The 26,807-nt window shown below is 46.3% G+C and overlaps 2 protein-coding genes across 2 annotated transcripts in view; both read left to right on the top strand.

Annotated features, from left to right (window-relative positions):
• Positions 1 to 3,300: 3,300 nt before the first annotated feature.
• hoxb4a (homeobox B4a) lies at positions 3,301 to 5,773 on the top strand. The gene is made up of 2 exons (XM_061090353.1): positions 3,301 to 3,830; positions 5,405 to 5,773. Exons 1-2 carry the CDS (start codon positions 3,362 to 3,364, stop codon positions 5,710 to 5,712), a joined length of 777 nt encoding a protein of 258 aa, XP_060946336.1. The 5' UTR covers positions 3,301 to 3,361; the 3' UTR covers positions 5,713 to 5,773.
• A 4,072-nt stretch (positions 5,774 to 9,845) lies between these two features.
• hoxb3a (homeobox B3a) overlaps positions 9,846 to 26,807 on the top strand; it is a 36,891-nt gene continuing 19,929 nt past the window's right edge. Inside the window, exon 1 of the mRNA XM_061090352.1 lies at positions 9,846 to 9,917. The gene's annotated coding sequence lies outside the window, so the exon portion shown is untranslated. The remainder of the gene's footprint in view (positions 9,918 to 26,807) is intronic.

The following is a 26,807-nucleotide window of genomic DNA, read 5'->3' as shown; positions in this document are numbered from 1 at the left end:
ACAATAGAACAGAATAGAATAGAATAGAATTAAGGCTAGGCTGGATTGTTTTCCTACTAAACGCTACAAAAAATATAGGATAAATAAAATAAAAACGATGCTACATCTAATCCGTGGATTAAAGCAGTATTATTTCCACGGTGACAGAGACTCTCCCTCTTTCTCTGCTCCTCTTGTTCCTCGTGTTGATGTATGGGCAACTTTAGTAGGAAACGGAGAACAGCAATGTCGCCTGCAGCAGCGAGGGAGTGTCGGTGTCACAAAATCAATGTGGGAGCGGCACAGGAGCAGAGAGAAGTGACACTGAAAATATCAAAAAACATTTTCCGTGGAGAAAAGCTTCAAAATCCACCCTTCTCAGATGTTATATATGAATAATACAAACCAGTCCAGGGCTAAATACACGACAACCCCTGTTTTTAACTGGACACCATGTGTGTTTTGATGTTAATGATTTATTTATTGAAAAAGAAAGAACGAACGAAAGAAAGAAAGAAAGAAAGAAAGAAAGAAAGAAAGAAAGAAAGAAAGAAAGAAAGAAAGAAAGAAAGAAAGAAAGAAAGAAAGACTCTAGGATATTTTAATGGAGTTAAAAAAGTCCAGTGCATTTGCCAAACTGAAGGGACGTGGATTCATTTCGTTATTGCTCCATCCATTCTTCAGGGCCATCAGTCAGAAGGGCTTGCGATGGGACAGTGTGTGTGTCCGTGCCAAGTCATCTGTCTTTTCTTTCATGCCCACCCTTTAGGAACAGGCCGAGACTGGAGCTTCTTTTTTTTTAAGGAATTAATTTTCAAATAATTACATGCTGCTTTAATCAAACCATGGATGGAAACTGAACGAATGTTTTGGATAAAAAAACAGGCCTGATGTTTAAACAACCCCAGTCGTACACATTTTGCATTTACAGTTTGATATATAGCTGTCTTTTTATTTCCCACAGTCGTAAATTATTTCTCTGTATTTAATCCTAGATAAGGAAAATAATTTAAGGGGCCAGCTTGGGGGCCCACTTGCACCTGGCCATCTCTCTGGGATTATTTTTTTTTATTTGTTAGCTTTTTTATTATTTTCCTGGACTCACATAGGAAGCGTTGGGGCATCGACCTGTACGTTCATTTCTCAGTTTTCCTTCAACGCTGAGCAGACAGTACAAACGGAGGAAAAATATTCCGCTGGGGCCACGACAGTGACTTTATGAAATCAATTCAGGTGCATATGGACGCGCTCAGCTTGTGCCTCCAGAGAGCCTCTGTCTTCTATATCTACCCTGTAGATCCGGATTTGTGTACAAATCATTAAAACAATCACAAATTCGCTTCTAGGGGAGTATATAGTGGATTTATACCCGGCGGCGGCGATGGATCAGGACGCAAGGAGCAGAAGGAGCAGAAGGAGCAGAGGGAGGCCTGCAGCTCCTGTTACTCCGCTGTGACGCATTTAAAACCTGCGCCCTTTGGATTCGTTAGTAGAGCAGTAAAAGTGCAAAATAAGAATGAAGAAAAAACGTGTCTCCTCCTCTAATGTGTATTTATTTTTTGAACACAGTAAACACAGATTTATTCCATTGGATTTATTTTAAGGAATGTATTAAATATTTTCGATTGATAATGTCTGCTCTCCTCCTGAGTGCCTTCGTTTAACCTCATACTTTTAAAAGCCAACTCCAGGTTGAACAGGATGGAGCCTTTTTTTCTGGGTTTAATTTAATTGTATTTTTTTTTGTAGTGGGAGGCCTGTTGAAAAATGATGCGGTCTGCCTGCTGAAAACGACGAGGGGTGGTGGTTTGGGGGGGAGGAGGTGGGGTCGATTTAGAGACGGTCAATTTTCTCGAAACAAAGGACTTGGATATCTCTATCATCTTGCCTGTGTGTCCCATGGTCCTACAGTGATAAGACTGCAGGACGAGCACAGAAGCTGCCTTCTGATTGGGAAAAACATTCCTCCTGTTCCATTCACCGCAGTGTTGCGTGTTCCCACAGTGATGCACACGCACGATTTTGTCCTTGAGTTTTCTCTCGATGCTGTAGGACGCAGATTTACTGGTATAAAATAGGGGTTTATCATAAAACTCGTTGGCTGAGAATGAATATTGTGTATTCTCTGTGCGCCCCTGGTGCTGCTCGGGTCTTTCACAACAATAGGAAAGTGACGAGCAGACAGGGAGAGCGTGTCAGGTGTGTTAGGACTTGAAATGTGGAGGTGCTGGGGACATGAATTCTCTCCAGGAGGAAGGGAAAAAAAACAAAGAGGCTGTATGTGTTCAGTAATGCAGCTCAAGGGCAAAACACGCACATTCGGCGCACAGGGACCTGCCATGGCGGTGTGGTTCATATCGAAATCTGGATGTGGAGGGGGGGTTACAACTGTATTCAAAAGGCTGAGGCTGGATTACTATGCACCAGGAGTTAAATGCAGATTCGGCGCCTGTGGGAGCGACGCGGGTTTCAAACCAAAGTGGGACCCGGTGCTGGACTCTCATTCTGAATGCAGAGGTCTGCCCGTGATTTAGGAGGCCGTGGAACCTGAATTAGTTGATGAATTTTCTATCGATCCTAAACAAGCCAGATTTATCTCTGACACGGTGCCGCTGCTGCTGGGTGGCGCCCGAGTCAGGCCACTCTCCCACTCCTCGTTATTAGCGATTTTAAAAAAAAACAGAAAAAGAAAAAAGGAGCAGGGCAAAAGCGAGAGAAGGAAAAAAAAAGAAAACTTTGGCAATCACGTCCCGACACACACCCAATATATACAGAGGAGGTGGTGCAGGCGCCACTACCACCCCCCCTCCGGCGCTTTCTCTCTCCTTTTTTTTTGAATGTGTTGTATTTGAAGTTGCAGCCAGGAGCCTGGTGGGGGGGGGAGCAGAAGGACTCGGTACCGCAGCCTGCATCTGTCCGTGCGTGGCCTCGGCTGCAGAAGTTTTTTTTTTTTCTTCTTCCTTCCACTGCTTTGTTATTGTTGTGATTCTCTGGCTGCTCCGGACGGCATGCGTGTCCAACATGTGGCGCAGAAACAGGCTCTAAATGGAGAACAGTGCATATGGAGAGAGACTTGGGGAAAGGAGGCGGGAGTAGGGGGGGGGGGGGGTTATTGTAAGACTGAATACCAACAAACTGAGGCCATATGATAATGCGCGTGCGGGGGCTCTGTGTATGCTTAATCCCATTTCCTTATCCGGGGTTTGTCTTGGAGGATCGCCATTGGCCGGGCCGCCGTCACGTGGCTTCTTAACTTTGTTCACTTGACAGAAAAGTAGGAGGGTTCAACGGAACAGGAATAACCGAAGAGTAAAGGGATGAGATATAAATTTTAGTTATATATTTCCCGAGTAGGTGCAATTCCACAAAAAGACTCAAATTAATGGCCATGAGCTCCTATTTGATCAACTCCAACTATGTGGACCCGAAGTTCCCCCCGTGCGAGGAGTACTCACAGAGCGACTATCTGCCCAACCACTCTCCGGACTACTACAGCTCCCAGAGGCAGGAGCCGGCCGCTTTCCAGGCGGACTCCGTCTACCACCACCACCAGCTCCCCCCAGCACACCCCCAGAACCCCCACCCGCACCGAGGCGAGCCGCCCTACACGCCGTGCCAGCGCGCCGGGCAGCCCGCCTCGGTGCTGATGTCCCCCCGGGGTCACGTCCTCCCCCCGGCCGGGCTGCGGACCAGTCCCGTCCCGGAGCAGAGTCTCCGCTGCGACTCGGTGACACCCAGCCCGCCTCCGTCGTGCGGCCAGACGCCCCACAGCCAGGGCGCCTCGTCCCCGGCGAGCAACCGCAAGGACCCCGTCGTCTACCCATGGATGAAGAAAGTCCATGTAAACATCCGTAAGTGCTGCATGCAAACTTCTTTCTCTCTCCCCTCTCTCTCTCTCTCTCTCCCTCTCTCTCTCCCTCGTTGCGCCTTTGTGCCTGCGGTTGAAACCCGTGCAGTCAGCTAGGTGTCCACCGTCAAAATCTATGGCTTCCCCTCCCTGTTTTCTGTTAGAAGTAGAAGAGTAGCCCTTGGGTCAAGATTTACGATCGTCTGTTTGCAGGGCCAATATAATTACACCCTCCATAAATTTTTATTACACCTCTGCGCTGAGGTGCCTTTTGAAGTCCGATCTCAGGCTCGTCTGCTCTAATACCTCGCCTTATGACAACTCCGAGCGAGCCCATAAGTTAGATTTTATGCTTTGGTAATTTGATTTTAAGTGGTCGGGTTGTATAAACGGTGTACTTTACTCTGTCGAGCCTTCCTTCCCCACTCGTTGTTCCAGGGGAGGGAAAGTTTTATGGCAGCTGAAATATTCATGTTTATGGAGCCGGCCGTAAAACACCGATGTAGCACCGAATAGCTCCAGTCTCTTATGGCTTCTCGGTAATGTTTCTAATAGACTTGCTGCCTTTTTGTGCACCGGGATAATCGCAGCTCAGGTCCGCGCGACGACAAAGTGCCTCTTTTGCAAAGTCACCGTATTGCGTTCGCTCCACCTGTTTACTCGGTAAGAAAACTATTTTATGCATTATTTGTTTTTCACTCCATGTTCTCTATAGCTGCCATTTTTTTTTTGACACACCGCTGCCGCATGTCGGGTTCGTACTGTCCTGTTGTACCATCAGGATTTGTGTTGAATCATCACCGCCTAATGCCCTTGTGTGTAGCTGCTGCTGCTGCTGCACCCCCCTCCCTCCACACCCCCACCATCTTTATTCTCAACGAGCAGTTTACACAAGACAGACAACGCTACCATCAGTGTCCGTGGCATCCGTGCGTAAAACTGAAAATAAAAAAAGGCGAAAGCGCTCGGCTCGCCTGTTTTCACGCGTTCCCATTATCCAGTGCAGTGTGCGCGCTGACGTGTCGGAACACTCGTCATTTTGTTGTTTTGTGCTTTTATTTTTGCACGCAGCCGTGGCCTCGATTTGCTCTCAAATCACATTGTGTAGCCCGGCGTCAGGCTGGCTGTGCTCGGAGGATTCACACCATCTGACAACATATAGTGTTCAGTGGGAACAAGCAGGGCTCCGACAACAGAGCGTGGCGTTCAGCTGGAACAGAGCTGAAGGCACATGAACAATAAAGGCTCTGTTGAGAAAACAATCACTGCAGGGTCCTGCAAACCTTACAGTCCGCAGAGGTCCTGTCACGGCTGCCATGCCTTTATTTATCTTCGTTGCATGTTCACAATGCAAAACTATTTTCTCTGCCTGTGTTTTCATGGGCTGTTTTCAGTATGTTCACGTTTAGTATTACTAGTAGCTGCGCTTAATACACATGTAGCTAGTCTAATTAAAATATAACAAAATGATATTGACCAGCAATGTATTTATTGCATATTATAATTTCTGAGGCGGTTGTGTTTTTATTTTTAAGTCGTTGCTGAAATGATGACCATTTGCCTTATTTATTCCCACAGTGAATCCAAACTACACAGGGGCTGACGCGAAGCGGTCCCGGACGGCCTACACCCGCCAGCAGGTCCTGGAGCTCGAGAAGGAGTTCCACTACAACCGGTACCTGACGCGCAGGCGCAGGGTGGAGATCGCGCACACGCTTTGCCTGTCAGAGCGGCAGATCAAGATCTGGTTCCAGAACCGGAGGATGAAATGGAAGAAGGACCACAAGCTGCCCAACACTAAGGTCCGCTCCGGGACAACCGGCAGCAGCAACACAAACTCCCAGGCCCTCACCGGCTCCCAGAACCGCTCCGCCGGACCTCTATAGCCCGGCGGCTCGGCTCTTTGTCTCACGCGTCCTGTTTCCTAAACCCGATTCCCAAACTGAACGTCAGACCGGCAGCCACGCTTGTAACCCCCGGAACCTGCACTTTGGACCGGATTAACGCTTTTACTCTGGAGGGAGGGGAGGATGGATGTCTGATGTTACACACTGTTATGACGTGGGAGGATGGAGAGAGAGAGAGAGATTTCCCACTCATGAAAAAAAAAAGAAATGAACAAAATGAACGAGGTGGCGAGGAAGGAGAGTGACAGAAATGAAAAAGAAAGATGCGGTCGCTTCTTTGCTTTCATCCCCGCCATTCTTCCCTCTCTGCGTCTCTTTCTCTGCTTTTTATATCTCTGTCTTTTTATACCCCCCCTCTCTCCCCTCTGTGAGAGAGCATAAGACAGGAGGCTGACTATAGCGTGCTCCAATGTGTGTGTGTGTGTGTGTGTGTGTGTGTGTGTGCGCGCGTTTGGTTCCTGTCTTTTTTTTTCTATCCGAGACATTTTTTTTGGTGAAGATGGATCCTCGTTTTCATCTTTAATCATGCCAAACTCGGGCCCCATTTGTCATGTTTACTCTGCGGGTACAAAGCAAAGGGGTGAACCGCGGCTCTGCCCATTACCCCTCGCGTCTACACCCCCCACCTCCATCTCACACACACACACACACACACACACACACACACACACACACACACACACACACACACACACACACACACACACACACACACACACACACACACACCCTCCCACCCCACTCAAGCACTCAAACACGCACGTGTAATAAATGGAACTCTCGTTTCGTATTAAGTATTCTTACACACACACACATACACACACACACGCACACACACACACACACACACACACACACATACACACGTGCTAAAAAATAATAACTGTTTTTTTTTTTCAGTTTCTGTTTTTGTGTTTGCGGTTCAGAACAAGCTAGCCTGAGAGTTTTTTTTTAAATTGGACTGGTAGTTCCTTTTGAATTGCGTTGTTGGTTGTTAAATGTTGAATGCAGTCGGTCAGGATGACGTGCGTGTAGTTGTGTGGTCCGTTGATTGTTCACGTTGTGTCCATGTTGTGTACAGGGAAACACACTGACAGGGTGAGTCCATGAAGCCTAAACAAAGGACACTGACGTTCAAACCAAATTCCTGGTACAAATAGCCCAAGAACACACTATAAACGCAGCACTATACAATGTACTACCTATTACCTCAGCTGTACTTATATATATATATATATATATACATATATATATATTATTATTGATAATATTATTATTTTGTAATCTTATTTCTCTTACTCGTTGAATGAAGTGACCGCTTTTCGAGCTTTTATATTTTTTAAATTGTGTGACCAGTTATTATAATAATTATTATCACTACCTGCAATACAGAAAAAGCGCTATTAATTTCTTCTATGTGAAAAGTTATTTAATTCTAAGTGAAACGGTTCAAGCCAGAGACTTTGAGAAAAGTGAGCAGCTTGTGATTGCATGTCCGAATGATGTGGATTCTTTTTCTTCTTCCTTTTCCGCTTTTTGCTCGTTGTCTCATCTTTGTTGTGTCCGCACATGAAATGCGCGCACACCTCTCCTCTTCCTCCTCTTCCTCCTCTTCCTCCTTGTGCAACTTTTCTTCTGTAATTGTATTTTTCAGTTAATGTTATTTTTTACATTCCAAAGATCAGTTTCTTCCTCATTGATGATGATGTGTATGATAACTAATGATAGTATTGTTGAACATGTGTTACCTCCCCAGAAATGTAAGTTGCGCCTTCCTCTGCTTCTGCCCACTCAGTGTCTACCTTCTTATTTGTGAATAGTCCATTGAAATTTAAATAAATGGCTGAAAAGTGTTTTTATCTGTCCTGTTTTATCGCCTTTTCTCTCACGCTACGATTCCTTCACGTAAACGTCTTCAAATGTTTTGTTTTATATCAGATTTTCATTAGATTTTGTTCTTGTTTCTAAAATTTTGTAATAGATTAACATCCATGTTGCTTTATAGCGACAGCATCCTCCTCCTCTCAGGTTTAACAGTGAATGGTCTGTGTGGGTTTGTGTGTTTTGTGCGTGTGTGTGTGTGTGTGTGTGTGTGTGTGTGTGTGTGTGTGTGAAATATCCACACACACTCCTCCACCTGCGCACACACATTAAATAATTCCATTTAATTTCAGTGTTGGTTTAAGCCAACAGACGCACAGAGACCTGACGGGAAAAAATTTAGGAGCCAGCGATGATGAATCAGCCCCGGCCCGGACTGATCCTGGTACATTACGTCCTGTAATCTCGTTTTAAATCACAGAGCCGTCTCTCCGTTTCACTCCCGTTCTCCCGTTAATTTAACGGCTGCTCGGGCTCGCGTGCACCGGCCCGACAAAGAGTATGCCCCCCCCCCTCCGCCCCCCTCCCCTCCCCTTCCTTTCCTCTTCTTGATTTGGAAAAAAAAAAACAATTAAATAGCACCTCGGTTCGTGGTCTTTTAACGCTTTAATGAGTGTAATTTTTGCACACGTTTTTTTTTTTTCTCTCCTTATCGTTGTTTTGTGGACCGGTGCCGTGCGCGCATGTGTGTTTTATTTTTTTTATATATTACAAAAAGGGAGCAGGCCGGCGCCATAGCTCAAACCCTGACAACCAAATAGATAATCAACAAGACGAATGGCTTCTTTTGTAAGGCGCGGCTCCCGTATTAATTTTCATTTTCTTTTCTTAGAGCTGGTATCGAAAAAATATAGAGCAAGAGGTGGGGGGAGCGAGAAAATAGCATTCCTCTCGATGAACTTTAAACAAAAAAAAACCTGCCCCCCAAATTGGTCCGTTCGTATTTCTCGGCCCAGAGAAGATTCCCTATTACTTGTTGGTTGATTTCTCCCTGGGCTTCTTGCCACAGAGACTCCCCCGGCCCATTTATCTGTTTTCTTCCTATTTATGAAAGAAGGCTCCTGCAGCAGAAAACCGCCCTCACATCAAACTGTATGTGCGCGCACACACAAACATACACACACAAACATAGACACACACACATACACACACTGCACCAAAATACGTAAACCTTTAGGCTACCTATGGAAACAAGGCTCTTGAACCTGCATTTATAATAATAATAATAATAATAATTGTTGTTATTATTAGTATTCCAATTTGAAGCTTTTCCAGTTCCTGTAAAGTAGCCACACACATATTTTCCTTACAGTGAACACAATAAGATCAGAGAGGAGCTTCCTTACACACACACACACCCCCTCATATACCCGCGGGCGCTGCATCTCTCCTCACATAATATTTGTGTCTAAATCCTGTAATTTTCACTACACAACAAATGTCCTTTATATTGGTACATCTTAACAAAAGCCTCCCCCCCCCCAAAAAAAATATATCCACACATGCACACTCACACATGTGCTTCCACAATAATCACGTAAAGCCCCGGAGCCGTTTGCGGTCCCAGTATAAAAATAAATGGATTTGCGTGCGGGGTGACTCCGCCGTACAATGAAATCCACCCAAAGAATTGTAATTCTTTCTTATTTTTCAGCCACCTTTATCAGCCAGGGCCTTCTGCTGCTTATGTGAATGGGAGCAGGTTTTTTGTTTGTAAGGATCCCCCCCCACCCCCCCCCCACCCCACTCCTTGAAAAGTTCACAGCCATTATTTTCCGGACAGGGCAAGAGGGGACGACACCTCAAGAAAAATGCGAGAATTATACGAGAAGAAATCATTAATCACTTGTTCTTCTTTTAACACTTCTTCTCCGTCTTCTTCTCCTTCTCCATTGTCACCCGACAGCCGCACACAAGAGCCCTTCTGCCAGGAGACGCACAGGGGCAGCGAACAGAGGGACGCACATGGAGGAGAGGAAAGAAAAAGTAGACGTCTTGGAAGACACTCTGGAAGATACCCCCCCCCACACACACACACACCCCTCCTCCCCCCCCTTCCTTATACACATAAACACTAGTACACACACCTCCCCTCCCCACGCACCAGCCAGCTATTTTTTTACACCCCACAAGTATCCCACCATAAGAAAAGAAAAACTTTCTTCCCCCCCCCCCCCCCCCCCTCCTCTTTCATTTGGAAAGAAGAAAATCCCTCCAAAGAAAGTCCCAAGAAATCAGTCGGAGAGCCCACCCGGCGCAAAGGGAAGATGGCCCAGAGGTCGCTCCCAGTGGTGACGTCCAAGGTAAGAGGCCTGGGAGTTTCATTTTGCCTCCACTGTTCTGCCTCTGGCGGGTTGGAGCAGCGCAGGCAAACGGCACCGAGCCAGCTTTTATGGTTTTATTGCCCCCTGTGCGCATTTGGCGAGGTCAGGCGAAGGGGGCATTTATGGCCGCGGGGGCTTTCATTCTGGAGCTGCGTGTTTGTGTTGTAAGGTGTGTGAGAGTGGAGTGTATATACAGCAGCTCCAGATGACTGGCTTTTGTGGTGCTGTTGTCTGTTTTCTCCGAAGTTTGTGCAACTGTTCCTCCGCCACCCTTCGCCTAGGCGGTGTCACCTCTGTGTGTGTCACTCGGGAGGTGTCACATCTGCTGTTGTGCGTAACATGTGCCCGAGTGCGTCTTTTACGCGCAGGGTTTATCAAATCAGCTGGAATAAATTATTTTTTTCAGATTCAGCTGAAGGTGTATTTTTTATTTATATGGCGCATATGATAGAGTCGGACTACCACGGTAATACAGTCATATACACAGGCTTCCAGGAAAATTCATAAATGCTCCAGCTAATATATGGCAGAGTGGCCCACGTGAATTATTCCTGGTTCACCCGGAACTCATTATGCATTTTGTCTTGGCTGTGTTTCTGTGGTCATAGAGTGTTGCTGTGGTTTAGGCCCATAGCTTTTAATGAGCTACTGTTCCATATATGTATGTGAGAATGTGTGTGCGTTTTGTCGGCCAGGTGCAAACAAGGCACAGACACCGAGGTGGGGATATGAATAATATGGCACCCATGCGAAAGGGAGGGGGAGTGGCTGAAAAAGAAAAATTAAAAGAACTGGGGGAGCTCTGGTTAATGGATCTCTCCCGGTTGTGCTCCAAAACAATATACCAGGAAAACAAACGATCTGCAAGGCTTTTCCAAATCAACTTCGAACGATCGCGGGTCGCCATGTGCGCTCAGGCCTCCTGGATCCGCTGAGCCGAGCAGCAGCGGCCTCAGGAAGCCACTCACTTCTGCCTGACCCCTTCAGAAATCAATTTTCCCTGAATTAAAAACAAGAAAGGTGGAGGGGCTCCGGCCTCTCGTGGGGAGAAGGCAGGTCAGGGCGTGATGCGATGCGTGGAGAAGGAAGAGAAACAAATGGCCGGTATATAAGCGGCACGTATCGAAGGGAAGGAGGAGAGGGAGGAGGTGGAGGAGGTGGAGGAGGAGGGGGGTAGAAATCGATGGTCATGCAGGATCAGCGGAATGGCCAAGCTGCGGCCGCGGAGGGTTCAACCAGGGGACAGGTTTTTCTGACCGATGAGGTCGACTGGCTCTGAAGCCAGAGGCTGACCTCCACGCCACACCAGGCCCACCCCCACTCCTGGTGGAGACAAATGACCTATGTGGTCGTTCAAGTTGGAGGACTTGTTGGAGAAACTGCAAGTTTCCCAGCCTGCACCCCCCAGCAGAATGAGGAACTGTGTAGTTTTAAATAGCTAACAATGGAACCCAAACAAGTCTGACATCCAGTGACTTTTGGATCTACGTTTTCCATTAGTTCAGTAGTTTATTGTAGTTATGGAGGCTTACTTATTGATATGATTATTTATCTGACCTTTATTTATTGTAAAATCTGTGTTTTTACTCCAAAGTCCTCACACATTCTCAGGATGGCTTTGAGGACAGTCAACTGAAGTGATGCACTTTGAGCAAATAACTGCAATGTGTACACAAATATGTGGTTGAAGCGGCTGTGTGTTGTTTTGAATAGTTTAGTGGTCAGTGTTCGTGTGTGATCACTTCCTCTTGTTGTTTCTGTCTTGTATTCTACTGAGGACCAACATGAGCGCGAGCTAATACACACCAGGCACTGGCTTCTTCTTCAGACAGCTTTGCACACATATGTCTGCTCTTTGCTGTACACTCTTGTGCTTCATGTTGTGCCACAGGATGCAGCGCAGCAGTAATAAGGGAGGGGTAAACCAATGCTCTATAGCTTTAGTCCTAACAGATTTATGCACAAATCCAGTGCAGTAGTTTGTAAAGTTTCTCAGCCTGAAACCTAGAATGGGGTAAATCTAATTTCTGCCTTCATGCAGGTTCATTAAAAACATGCTTGTTAAATTAAAACCCCTGCTGCTCTGCTGCTGCATAACAGCCCACTGAGCTGTTAGTTAGTGGAAGCACACAGTGATCTCAAGTCTGCCTCTTGCCCCTGCATGTCCTCACGAGCTGTAATTTTTATCTTCTGCAGCTTTATGACTCGTCCTGATGCCTCTCCCCAGCCGCGGGTAGAACTTGTGTGTAGTCTCTGAGGGATTAGCAGTTGAATAAGTGTGACGTGAAAGTGTGGAGCGGTCTGTGGCTCTGTCCAGCAGGCAGCTCCCACTCCGGCCCGGAGTTTACAGAGAAGATGCTTTCGGCTTTACAGTTTGCTGTCAGTGTGGTGACAGTGGATTTACACAGGAAGCTGCATGGCTTCACAGACACACAGACACACACACACACACACAGACACACACACACACACAGACACACACACACACACACACACACACACACACACACACACACACACACACACACACACACACACACACACACATTCACACAGGTGATGGAATTGCACATAAACATGCACTATAATGTTCACATAAGTCTCAGATAACAGAGACACTTACCCAGAAAAGTTCCAACAACCCCCCCCTCCTCTCTCTCTCTCTCTCTCTCTCTCTCTCTCTCTCTCTCTCTCTGTCTCTCTCTCTCTCTCTCTCTCTCTCTCTGGCCTGGGAGTCTTGCGGTGGTTTGCTAATTGCCAGACAAATCGCCCGCGTGTTTTTCCTCCCTCTCTCTCTCTCTCTCCCTCTCTCTCTCTTTTCTTTCTCTCTCTCTCGCTTGTTGCCGCTTTGGCCAAGAAATTTATTATTTTGGAGAGCGCGAGGAGTCGAGGAGGTCACGGTGCAGGCGCGCGAGCTGCAGGAGGAGGTCGTCACCAGAGATATATGGCTGCCAGGCTTTTTACAACTGCAACTGTGTGTGCGTGTTTGTGTGTGTGTGTCTGTGTGTGTCTGTGATCCATTTAAAAGGAGACGTGTATTAAGTATTAGAGAGAGAGAGCCAAATAATGGTTACCAAACGGCCACACGCACATACACAACGTGTTGTTGTAAGCCTATAGGCTGTTGTGGTACAATGCTGTTGCTGCGGGGCTGTGTAGTTACATACAATATTTTAAATCATAAATAATACATAAGATCTGGTTTAGATGTGATCGAGCTCGGAAGGCTTTGAAGAACCAAACCGCAAATAACTTGATGAAGAAAAGACGACACAGGATCTGGGAACAAATCATGAATCACTGTCTATCAGTTGTATGTGCTGCTTTGATTTTAATAATTTAAATAAATAAAGACAACGCATACTTTTACGATTATTATTTCCTCTCCTCTATTTTACGTCAAATCATCACACCCTCGCGACAAACATGCTTCATATTGAGATCACCATGAAGTCTTATCACAGATTGAATATTACTCATTTCATTGCAATTACTCATGAATCATATAAATCAGTCCATGAGTCTTTTTCTGAATCTCTGCTTGCAGCGCGGTGTCGATGCTGCTGCTGCGCACACCAGTGACTGGAGACAAGCGGTGCCACATTCAGTGGGATGATCCTGCGCCTTGTTTGTTACAGCAGCGCTCATATCCGTTAGATGTGAGTGATAAATACGATTCCGCGGCCTGTGTGACTAATGGCGGGGCATTAGGCCCGTGAACGCGTATTGATACCACAGTATTAAACAAACTCCGCCGCCCCCCCACCTTTTACTTATCAATATCCCCATGACAAAGACGCGCAGGCTCCATAATAACATCCTGGATTTGGCAGATTCAGCCTCTCTCATTCAAAGTTTATTGTGAGTGATTTTGGTGAAGGCCTCGTCATGAAATATTTTAAATATCACCACAGTTGCAAGGAGACAATTAATTTCCAGCGTGGCTTTTTTTTTTAAATCTCCAGTGATAATTTATATTCGTTATAAGCCTTCAACAAATTAAAAATGAATAATGCACAAAACAGGAAATGCAAGATTCTCTTCAGATAGCGAGGAAACGTTTTACTCATTAGTTACGCAGATTCCCTCATAAGTAGGAATCTGGGCTCTTTGTTCAAATTGCAGTTACAAATGCAAAATGTGGTGCGAAATATTTATTTTAGGATGCTGCATAAAAACACCACACGTCAATTCATTGTACAGTTTATATCAGCAGTAAACCAGAAGTGCTCATCCATTAGTGTTATGACAAAAGCATTTGGTCAAACTGTGTGAGAACACATGTTCATAATGTGAATCACAGCACATCAGTCAGTCCAGAGAGCAGCGTGGAAACGTAAAACTGTAATAAACACGCAGAGTGTAATGGATGAGTACTGTAACCCAGCGGGCTCTCCCTCAGCCTTTATAAGGCCAACAATGCTCAGGCTGTTTTTTACTGAGCTCAGAAGTCACATATGACAGGATCAATGATGGGACGTGTGTGACAGCGGCTCACACTCACTGCAGCCTATTAAACTGCGCTCTGTCTCCCGTTCCAAGTACAGGCAGGCGGCGTCCACACAATATCTATTATAGATCCAGGCTTTTTTTCATATAATAATGAATCAGCAGCTGCACCGCAATGTGCATTTAAGGGAAAAAATGTTTGATCACGCAAATGTTACTGCGTATTGATTTGGATTGGTCCTTAACATTTACTTGTGAGGAGTAGGGGGTGTTTGGGATTCAACCCCATATCGGAGGAAAGCCCTCACGTCTGGCAGAAAAGAATATATTATATATATATAGAGGGAGAGATTTTTTTTTCTTTTGTTGAAAAAACTGTTGTGCGCGTGCTGCCGTCTCCAGCAGATTTACGATCCTCGGGACGAGTCGAGATGTTCTGGGTGAATCCATCTCTGTCTCTGCTCGACTCGCATCTGTCAATAACTTTAACAACAGCAAATATAATAATAAAAATAATGATAATATTAATAAGGAGAATAATACCATTTTATGATGTAATAATTAACCATTTAATCACGCCTCGGACACTTTAATTTTACGACCATTCTACATCTTAACAAAGAGACATTTTCAGTTTCTCTCCTTTTATTCAAAGGCCAGTTAATCATTAACGAGGAGGAAGAATTTACCTTGTCTTAATCCATCATGGACCACGGGACCCCCAAGATTGCACACAGCTCCCACATCACTTCAACTGGCCCATGCACTGGCACGCTAGTGTTATTCTGCACCAAGCTGATAAAAGTTAGAATAATAATAATGATAATAACCATCAATTAACACATAACACACAGTGGCAGGTGTGGAATATCAGTAGATACTACGTTTTTAAAATATATATAAACATGTAAGAAAGACATTCCTTTCTGTCCTCTGTTCTCAGACATAACAATGGCTGTGGTCGACTATCACACAACACAATTGTTATTAATATTATTATTATCATTATTATTATTATGTTTATTATTATAGTAGTAGTATAATCATTGTTGAGTCATAGTTAAACGCCTGTGTGTCTTTCTGGATGATTTTATATTTGTTCCAAGTTTACGTTGCTGCTTGGCATTGTGCTGTCGACCCGCTCCCAGGTCTCTGCTGCGACTTATCATAGCTGCTGGTTCACACTGTGATTGCCATAATTTATGGCCGTCATTACGCGCGCCATCATCACCACCGCGAATGTTTGATTTCAATCTTGTTGTGGGTAAAATCTCGGGGACCCGCCTCTGTGTTTCCTTCTAAGCAACTTTAAAGCACAGATTGTGTTATTTTAGTACACGTGAAAAAAATCAGCTTGCCACTAAACTGGTTCACTGTTAACACGCCGAGAGTTACAATGCCTCCTTATTGATTTGTACATTTATTTAATTTTGCTTTGCCATGTAAGGAATTTTATCCCAACTCTAAGCTGCATCTGTGAAATGAACCAGCTCCACTGGCCCAGTTGTTTCAATGTGGCAGTGTGGAATATAAAAAGGGAGTGGGTTTGGTCTTAATGCGCAGAGGAGCTCGGGTATTTTCAGCTCCTCCACCTGAAGGCAGGTGCTGTTGTTAGGGTTCTTTTTTCCCTTTTTTTTTTGAAACCCCCTTCTCGCACTGCAGCCGCAGGTCTGGAGGCGGCTGCGGCCCTTTGTGTGACCTTGAAGTGTTCCTTGTTGGCCGCTGTGGAGCTCGCTGAGCCCCGGCACAGACTTCCAGCGCCGGCTCTCGATCCTCCAGCTCCATTGTTCTGCAGCTCCAGCTCCTGATCCTTCTATTGTTGCTGCCACGCGCGGCCTCGCCACGGGTGGTTCTGTCTCTCCGGTGTTTCTCTGTCGGTCTACACTAACACACACACACACAAACACACAAACACACACACATTCTCTCTCTTTTATTCTATGTGCCTCTTTAACATCTTTCTATCTGTGTCCATCTCTTTTTGGAACAGCTCTGTTCTCCTGTGCCACCTGTCTGCCACCTCTCTCCTCTATAAAGACTCATCCTGTTTAAATGAATCACAGCAGTTATCACCAGGGTTTAAAAAAATATATATATTTATGAAAATTTAGTCCAGATAAAATATAATTTCTTGATCCATGTGATCACACAGATGTTGGTGGAGAGCTCGATCTGGTCTGTTTCAATTTCGACGCGGAACATGAATTATAATTGTCAGAAGAATCCTCCGTGATTCATTTCCACTGACACAGTTTTGCTCTTGAATGCGCGACGCGGCTGTTCAATATTTAGTTTAGCTCCGGGACGCACCGAACCTGACTCCGAGCGGGAGGAATGAACTCCTCTGCCATAATCGAACATTTCCTACTTTAGCTGGAAACGGATCCGTTGAAATATAAGACGGGACAGTGTCAGGAATCCCCCCCCCCCCCTCCCCTCCACCAGCACCCGAGTAACGGCGAGCTGAGGCAGAGGTGACAGTGAGGAATAACGAAGAAAGAGTCTGAGGCGGGCAGTCATTTTTTAAAGAAAGGCTGGAACCGAGTTGGTGACAATCATCTTTTATCGCTCTCCCTCTCTATTACAGACCTACCCTGGTTTACTCTACGCACATTACGCCCGGTGGCTCCCAGGCAAGAAGCTGAAAGGTGAACACAGGTTCTCTCTTAATATTTGTGTTTAACAGTCCCTTCCTTTTATTTTTTGAAAAACTCCAACAGAGCCCCTGCATCACGCAGCCCTCCCACTCCCACGAAGTAAGAGGCACCCCCACCCTCACCAACCCCCCCGCCCCGACCGACACGTCACGTGGTTCATTAAATTATTAATGCCGAGGTTAAAGAATAGATATGTATTCGTCAGGAATATAACGGTGAAGCAAGGTGCTCCTCCGGGGTGTGTGTTGGTACGTGTGTGTGCGTGCGTGTGTGCCTGTGTGTGTCTGACGTGGAAATCTCAACTGTCTTTTCAAAGAAAAAAAAAAGAATACAAGCCCCCCTATAGCAGCGGAGAGGGGGGGGAGAGAGAGAGAGTGAGGGAGAAGAGGAGTCACTGAGAAACGCCAACAGAGAGAGAGAGAGAGAGAGAGGAAGAGAGAGAGAGAGAGAGGAGGAAGAGAAAAGAGAGAAGGAGGCTGCAATAAAACAAATTTGGACGGGCGCGCGTCTTGCGGGTCGCTGTGGACACCGTGAGTACTGCGGAAGGAAGCCAGGAAGCAAGGGGACCGCACGGGGGGAAACAGCCACGCGTCTTCCTCCTCATCTCCGCCAGCCGCGATCCCCCCCCACCACTGACTCATAGGCTATTTTAACATCGTGGTAAATATGCAGCCCCCCAAACAACTACCCATCTTCCGCCGTGTTTTCTCATCGTGCATGTTGCTGTTTAGTGTTGTTTACACATGACCCCCCACCCATCATCATCATCACCAGCCATTGTTTATAGGTTGAAGCGGTGCAAAGCAGAGGGGAGAGAGGAGAGGAGGGAGGGAGGGAGAGAGGGAAGAGAGAGAGAGATGGAGGAATGCAATGTTAGCCGATGGCTGTTTATAGTTTAAGAAGCACTTGGATATTCTTCTCCATCTTTCTCCCATCACCTCCTGTCTGCCTCTACATCTCTCTCTATCTGGCTCTGTCTATCCCTCACCCTCCCTCCCTCGCGCTCTCCCTCTCTCTCTCCTCTTCTTCTTCCTCTTCTTCTTTCCCCCCACAGCTAGCTACTTCTCTTGATTTATAGTGAGGCAGGGTGTCAGCGTGCGGCCAGGGCTGCCATTGTGTGTTTGTGAGGGAGTGCTGTTGTTTATGGTGGTGCCCGCGATAAATCATGCTTCCGCGTGCTGTGGGCAGACGGTGGAGAGAGAGAGAGAAATGACGGTCGATGGAGCGATGATGCACCGGAACTAGGAAGCAGGAGGAGAGGGAGGAAGAGATCTCTGCTGCACAGACTCCTCTCCCGGCTCTCCTCCTCTTTCAGCTCCGGTTGTGTCTCCATCGCCTCTCTCCCTCCATTCCCTCACACACACACTCCCCTCTTCACTTGATTATAACTCGGGGTGGGTTTCCTTCTTTCCCCTCCCTCGGTGTGACAGTAGCTGGCTGTAGCTGCGGGTCTTGAATTACTGCGGCGACCAATTAACGGGAGATTTGTTTAAATGTGGCACTCCGGGCGCGCCTCGGCCGCCGTGGAATCTCATAAAGCAGAGACCCGCCGTCAGGAGAATCTCATCTATCTAGCCAGGAGGTGTGAGTGAGTCCAAGTAGCTGAGCCAAGGAAGCTGAAGCCTGCAGAGCTGAACGATGCCGGTTCGACTCCATGACTTTTACATTGAGCAAAATGAGTCCATGCAGGCCCCGTTTGTTTTTTAATCTTTGTGCATTGGCAGTAGAAATTGGCTGTGGAATTCATCATTTATTCGTGTCACCAAAACTACCAGCTGACTGTTGCTTACCACACCAAAAAAAAACGTTTTCTGCTGCGAAATGATTCATCTGCTGCTGCTAATTTTAGAAGCGAGCGGGCTTGTTTATATGGGATCCATTTAAGTTCATGGAAGAAACCAGGCTGCACACTTCAGCCTGGCTTCATTTTTTATACCTCCTCGTTTCTCCCCAATGTGTTTTTCTTTGAATGTTTGCTGGATCTGAGCTGGGCGCCATTATTCATGTCAGCACTCAAGTGTTTCTGTTTTTGCTCAAATCCTTCACCGTGAATCGGAGCTTCTTCTTCTTCTCTTTTAATGTGGCGAGGAGAGCAAGATGCAGAGATTAACCGCCTCCTCCTCGACATTTATACCCACGAATATACATTTAGTTGCATTCTGTAAATGTACAATTCTCCTGCTATCTGAAGTCCAATGCTGTGACTCACAAAGTGAGTGGTTTTGAATTTGGTTGAGGTGTAGCTATCAACTTTTTTTTAAATGTTGCCTTTACCATTGCCAGTAGCATTGGGGTGGTGGAGGTGACTGGAGGGTGGGTGGTGCATTGGGGGAAACGTAATTTCATCCGCTAACCTCATAACGCCCTATAATGGTAGATGACGCTCGTTTTTGTGTGTGTAAAGCCTGGTGGTAATATAAGCTAAATGCAGGACAGTGGACAGTGAACGCATCAGGAAATAATTTTATTATATAGGCTACATACGAAACACATACATTAAAATACATATTGCATTAATAACAACATCAATAATTATAATAATAACTAAAATAATAATAATAATAAAATACACTTGGCTGTATATTGTGCAGATGGATGGATGGGCATAGGGAAACTCTTTACAATTAAATTTCCAAGGCTGGGCTCTTGCACTCCTCCCCCCTCTCTCCCCCCATCTCTCTCCCCATTCGGCCATCACTACCAGTGTAAACCTTAGTGTAACCAAATTAGATCGTCTCCGCGGCTTCCCATCCCATAATAATGGCAGAAGCAGCAAGAGGGGAGCGCTTTTTCGAAATGCGTATTCCTCTCTGTCCGCTGCCGTGTCAGGAGCAATATCCCGCCTCATTTCTGTGGACAGAAAGAGACGGGGAGAGAGATAGGGTGGGAGGGGGGAGGGGGGTTGACAAGATTTCCTTCCTTCCCCTTTTTTCATATATATTTATATAATTCGCCGCGTATCTCCAGCTCATATCTGATGTGGGTGTAATGGAAGCGTCGGGCGCGCATTTGCAGAAGCCACGCGAAGCCGCCATGCTGCCGCGGTGAAGGCAGGTAGGTGAGCGTGGAGGAAAGTTTCAGATGGAAGCACGTTTGGTAAATGAATCAAACCGCAAGTTCCCAACATCAGGGGAGAGGACTGCACGCCAGCAGAGGCAGCAGCCGCTTTATCTTATCTTATCCCGGGCATGTGTCCACGGTTAAGTGTGTTTTGTCTGGCGAGATATAGTCCCACATCAAACCGCGGCAGAAATAGTTCAAATGTTTGAAACGGTGGTGAGAAATGATATCACTGCGTCGTCTGACATCCATTATGGCTGCTATCCGAGCTGCAGGAGGCGGATCTGAGCCCCTGTGAGGCCTCTCTGCAGCCACAACTCTCTCTGCTTCTCTGAACACGGTTCAGTTCCTCTGCCTGAGCTGCTGCACCGCCAGCCTCTCCATATACACGGTTGTTACATGTGGAAAACACAGATAGCCTGAACGACTTGAACGCACCATGAGGCTGAAATTAATGTTTACACCGAAAAACCCTCTGAAGGCATTGTCAGCCCGTTGTGACGTCAGTGGTATAAATGAGGCCGCTGAAAACGTTGCAGTTTTGTTTGTGTGTGTTGCTACAGGCTGTTACACCTTCTTTATTGTGGGACTGAAGCATTTTGCTGAACAGGAGCAGAATCATCTAAGCGACTGGTTTCCACCTTCCGGTGGAGGCTATTAAAGGAATAATGGCGCCTTTTACTCCGATTTGTATTAAAACCCTCGTGAATTTAACTGCGCTCTGGTTTAAAATGGAGCGTCTTGCGCAGTTAAAACCAGCGAGTGAGTCTTTGGCTCAGATTTATTGTTGGTTGAAATCTTATTTTAAATCTTGGTGCAGCAGGAACATTCATCTGCAGCTCTCTTTACTTTTGGGGCGGAAACCCTTAACGAGATCAAGTAGCTACACAGCAGAACGGCACAAATCTGTTTGTATACACTGGGAATAAAACATTCTTTTATTGCATGTGGTCAAAGACAAGGTCGGTGCAGACCCACGCGTCTGGAAGAGACAAGTGTTCACACAAAGCGCATCTTCCCACTCACGGCTTCGGCAGCCATGTTGTTTCGCTCGCTCAAAAACGAGGACAAAATACAGAAGAGATATTTAAGAAAAAAAAATGTATAACTAACTTATGTAACTTGGCCTGTGAATTATATCGAATTTATCAAATTACATGTAATTCATAATATGTAATTTTACATTAGGCTCTGTTTATATCAAGATAAAAGCAAAGCTTAATTGAAAAAATATATACGTAGGCTTTATTTGTAATGTATGTATTCGTATTTTTACTTTGACCACATTAATTTCCTGCAAATACGATGTAAGAAGGACGGAAACGTTATTAAAAATTAATAGAAATGACATAAGTGAAAATAGCGCCGAAGGAAATGTGTTCGATATCCATAAAAGTGGTGCTCATCGCTCCGATCCGCCTTGAGCTATTCCCATAAAAACGCTTCTGCTGAGTTAACTTGTCATTTTAGGCTCGCACATATAATCGTCGCTTGAAGACGCACCCGGTGTCTTTCCCTCAAGAGGAACCACGGGAGCGCTGGAGAGAAACCTTCTCGGTGTCCTTTAAGGAAAGGAGCAGTGATTCTTTGAAAGCAGTTCGACATAAATCAGAGAACCGCTGGGCCTCATAAATCCACAGCGGCTGGACGTTAACAAGCTGAAGATTTAAGTGTGCAGGGCAAAGTAATGTGAACAGCGCGAGTTAACATGGGCTTAAATCAGGAGATGTTTTAGAAAAACAAATGATTATTATTATCAATAATAATAATAGACAATTTTGTAGCATTTAAATATTTTGCTTACATTATCTTTATTATTATTATTATTATTATTATTATTATTATTATTATTATTATTATTATTATTATTATTATTATTATTATTATTATTATTATTATATATAGAATCTATAGCATGAATAGCTCTGATCTCTTACAGGCTGTAGATATCCCGTCTGCACCGGACGCTTCCTCGCCTCGCGCGGTGACGATTATCCGTTTGGGAATAAATCTGGAAGAAGACTCGTGCTAATTTATAATCGTCAGTGTTTCAAGGCGCGTAAAAATTCCGTATCCTGCCCCCCATCCACCCATCTACCCAGCCTCCTCCAACCGGCCGCGGAGCTGCAGCATGCGCCGGAGCGATAAGAAAGAGAGCGAGGGAGAAAGAGGGAGAGACCGAGCTGCTGAGCCGGACATGTCTCCACGGGGACAGGACCGGGACCGGGCGTCCTCCCGCTCCCATTCTGTTCTTTTATCAACCCGGGGACACACGGAGAATAACGTGCAAATGAACGAGCGCTTCGGTATAATTGAACTTCTATCTTTTTCTCTTCTCCTCCTGTTCCTCGCTTTATCTCTCAAGCTCTGTGTGCAGTGTGTGTGTGGCGGTGAAGGCATGTATTTATGTGTGGGCTGATAACACTAATACACGCACAGAGGCAGAAAGAGAGGAGAGAGAGAGAGAGAGAGAGAAAGTCATGTGCGTCTCTTTGAGATTTATTTCGTCTCCACAGATGCGCAGAGGAAAACTCTTTGAGTGTTTACGCGCAGGACAGAGAGAAAGATGTCCAGTGTGTCCAACATGTCCCCACAAGCAGCCTGTAGACGCTCACGCTGCATTTCACTGTTTTAACATTTCAGTCCGCGTGGTTTAAATGTAACAAAACAGAAGCAGCGGTATCTATTTCCCTAATATTGTCCTTCCTGGGGTTTTGCAGGCCCCATAGACCAGAGTGTGGATTAATAACACATTTGTGACATCTGTATGTGTTTAAGCGTTGGGTCATCATGTGGGAGGCCTTGAAATCAGATATGTCTGTTTCATTCATCGCCTTTTTATAATTGTGACATTACGCTGGTTTGATTTTGTTTTCGTGCTATAGGCAACCGTGTGAATAATGTTCGAGACGTGGTCCTGACTGCGGGCCGATGTGTAAACAAGCCTCGCACAGCGGCGGAAACACTTCCCCATGTTGGATGTGCACAGGTCAAATCACAGTGGAATTTCTCCTCTCTCTCTCTCTCTCTCTCTTTCTCTCTCTCTCTCTCTCTCTCTCTCTCTCTCTCTCTCTCTCTCTCTCTCTCTCTCTCCCTTCAAACCTCCTTCCTCATCTCCCTCTCCTCTGATCGCTCGCTGTTGGACGCCATGTAATAACCAACACCTGGCCCCCTGGCGCAGGCGGGACGCACGGGCAGGTCAGACTGAACTCCCCTCACCCCCTGTCTCAGCCCCCAGACCCCACTACAATCGGACAGGAACACGAACCAGAACCAACTCAACCCCCCCACCCACACCCTCCACCCCCCTCGCCTCCCTTTCTCCAGCTCCCTGTAGGATCTGGTGAGCTGTCTAGCTGCCAGTCAGCAGCCCGGTTCAGAAACAGTTCACGGTGTCAGTTCTCCTGTCCTGGGGCGAGAGAGACAACCAAGAGGTCCGAGCGGGGAGAGAGAGGCGGGGAAGACGCGGTGGGTAAAACAGATATTCCATAATCTATAATCAATCAAATCATGAAGGGACGAATCTAAAACCTCTGGGTCTGTAAAGGTCACAGGTCAATGAGGACTCACGGCCACTAGTGAGGACAGTAAGAACTCCAGCGTGGACGCATGAGACGCTGAGCAAGATGCCAACCGGCGGGAGGAAGGAGTAGAAGAAGCGACTGGATGGTACAGGAGGGGTGAGGAGAGGGAGATGCAGAAGAGGAGGAAGGAAATTGGCAGTGGAGGAGAGCTCAGGGAATGCAGAGAAGTCCAGAAAAGCTCTTGCTGTGGAGGAAACCACGTCCAGCTCACTAGGCTCCAGGGAGAGAAAAGCGCGAGCCCGGAGCGCGGTGCTGGCCAGGCGCGCACCGGCCCGGCTGCACGGGGGATTCTGCAGAAGAAGCAGGGGTGGGTGGGTTGCTGTGTTGTGGGGGGGCGGGTGAGCGCGCGCACACAGTGTGTTTTTTAGGGCAAAGTATAGCACCGCGAGCCCCAGCACCGAGCAGTCCCCGTCTGCTCTGGCGCTGCGGGTGGAGCCTTTAAGTGTCGGAGTTCTGCGCTGCGTTATGCCGCGGAGGTATCTCAGTGCGCGCGGCCGGAGCTCTGCAGCGGACCCGCGGGGTGGACCGGCACGAGTTCTGTTTGATTGCCATTTTTAAACTGGGTAGAAAAGACTCGACCTGTCAGGCCGCCTGCGCGTAATTACGCAGCCGGGATCATTGAAGAATAGGTCCAAGGTGTTCCAGTCAGGGTTTCTGTGGTCCTCCATACTCCAGCCGGTGAGTCCGTCCGGGTCCGAACCCTCTGCAGCCAGGAGGGGATCAACCAGGAGATCCAGCAGAGATCCAGGAGGAGAGGTTCCGCGGGACAGCAGGTACGGTCCTCCAGCCCGGGAGGTGTCTCCTCGGTCCGGGTCCCGGTGTGTGTTCCCGTGCACTCCCACCGCTCCACGTGTCATTAATTATCTGTTGTGTGACCGGGGTCGCTCTCGAGCTCTCGAGCTCTCCGGAGCATCCGCCGGGTGTGCCCGTGTTCAAGCTCCACTGCTATCCCAAAAACTTTTTTTTCTTTCTTTCCGTGTGTGTGAATGCAGCTGACGACAGATGCCTCAAAATAGGTAACAGACAAGAGGGCGCTTCGCCATGCTTCGCTCTCTCTGCCCCCCCCCCCCCCCCTCCCTCTCTCTCTCTCTCTTCACTGCGGTGTGGACAGCAGAGAGGTGTGCGCCTGGACTCTGTGTGAGAGAGAGAATGAGTCGTAGTAGAGAATGGCGACCTGACGGCTAGGTGTAAAGAGAGAAGATGCATGCTATAGCCACGTCGTGATTTATGATAGTGTGAAAAGATTGCTTACTCAAGAAGCCGCCACCCCCTCTGTCATTCTTTCTTTCTTTCCCTCTCTTCTCTTCCACATATTGTCATGCGCTCTTATGCCTCCCAGCCCAACCCCCCAAACACACAGCAAATGGTCCAACATAAACAGACTGTTCATCTAAACCACATCTAAGAAAGAGCAGGCCAGTTGTATAGGGACCAAGGCGTTATTACACTCTTAATATTTTAAATTAAGAACAATTTGAGGTTTATTCCACATTAATTGTGATCATTAAACTCTCATTGTTACAGCAGCCACATGTGGAGTTGGATCCATCAGCTTGTGTAAAATAGGAATACAGTCAAATCAATTAATTGGCTGGATGGAGGAGTAACATTGTTATATTTATGTATTAAATATATTTTCATCAAGCAGGTAGGGCCAAAATCTTCTGATCCTTTATTTTTCAGTATTTAAAAATCATTCAAACCTACTTCGTTTTGTCTTGTTGTTGTTTGTGTACTGAACTGCAGGCCGGTGGTCACATGGCTAAATTCTTTCAATAGATTCCAGCACATTTTATCCTCAGACCTGAACAGCAGCCTGCATTATTGCACTGTATCAGCATGAGAGAAAACAGCATTTCTTCTTGTGTTGAATTGTACTGTGAGTAAAGCTCACATGACCTTGGTGGTTTTCACTGGCTTCCAGGTACAGAGACTTAAAAGTCATGAAAAACCCACAGCCGCTGCGACACAGCCACGCTTTAATAGATTTTTTCATACATCACTGACAAACTCTGGGCAAAACAGCCATCAGAGTAAAATATTGGGGGCAGGCGTTCCTAACACTGTCACAGTGTATAAAGGCTGACAGCTCTGGCCCAGATCCATACAGCCGCTCCATCCTGCTCTAACAGGCTTAATAGCAGACCTATCTGCTGCTGGGCCAAGTGGCCTGATTATATTACAATCACTGGCTTCTTATTCTTATCCCTGTGTCATAAGAGGAGCATGTTGTTAGGAAATGGACACCAGCCTGTTGTGCTGCTGCAGGTTGTTCAACACTCAGTGCAAAGGGGCCTCGCAGCAATTTAATAACATCTTAGGAAAATCCATTTTTAAGGGCACTGCCAAACCACAGATGACTACAAACACATATCACCGAGTGCTACTGTCCCCGCGCCAATGCTGGAAATGTAACTTTTGTGAGCAACATGCAGCCACAGGGCCTGACTGTCCTGAAAAGCAACATCCGTTTTGGGTCACACAGCTGGAGACCCAATGACAAACCAGCTGAAAAAGACATTCAGTCATTGGACAAAGTGAGAGGCAGAGCTGCAACTAAACCAAAGTAACATGGCTCTGTTCTTAATATAATCTGAGTTAAACATTGATGCTTAGAGCCTCAACACATCCTCCCTGATCCTTCGGTTGCTTCTCTCTTTGTTTTGAAGGCGAGCCGAGGATCCAGCAGCCCTGGTATGTTACTGTGCATTTAACTGGAGGGCCAGCTGTGTTTTTACACATGGTGACTTCTGTTGTCACTAAAACACCTCTGAAAAATCACTTGCACTACTGTTTCCTGTTAATATAGCTTAAATATGCTCATCAATGTATACGCCTTTAATTTACCTACAGATATATAACCAATATATCCTTTGATCACAATTGAAGATCTAAAATCTTTTCAAAATAATTACTTGGACAGCACTCACAGTTCATAGTGACAACTTAGTATTTAGATTTTGTACACACCTACTCTGTCTTTGGCTTTGAATGCAACATTTAAAAAACTATTGTCTTCAATATCGTGTTAATATTATAATGGTCTCTCTACACTTCTTAGAAAGCACACACACACACACTCTCTCACACACACAGAAGCAGTAACATCCATCCCTCTT

This window comes from Limanda limanda, chromosome 17 (genome assembly GCF_963576545.1).
Source record: "Limanda limanda chromosome 17, fLimLim1.1, whole genome shotgun sequence".
Lineage (NCBI taxonomy): Eukaryota > Metazoa > Chordata > Actinopteri > Pleuronectiformes > Pleuronectidae > Limanda > Limanda limanda.
Note: the sequence above shows the minus strand (reverse complement) of the source record. Positions and strands in the feature narration are given on the sequence as shown.

Coding starts and splice junctions, on each gene's coding strand:
- hoxb4a (XM_061090353.1), top strand. CDS start 3,362: ATGGCCATGAGCTCCTATTTGATCAACTCCAACTATGTGGACCCGAAG. Junction 3,831..5,404: donor GAAAGTCCATGTAAACATCC/GTAAGTGCTGCA, acceptor TTATTCCCACAG/TGAATCCAAACTACACAGGG.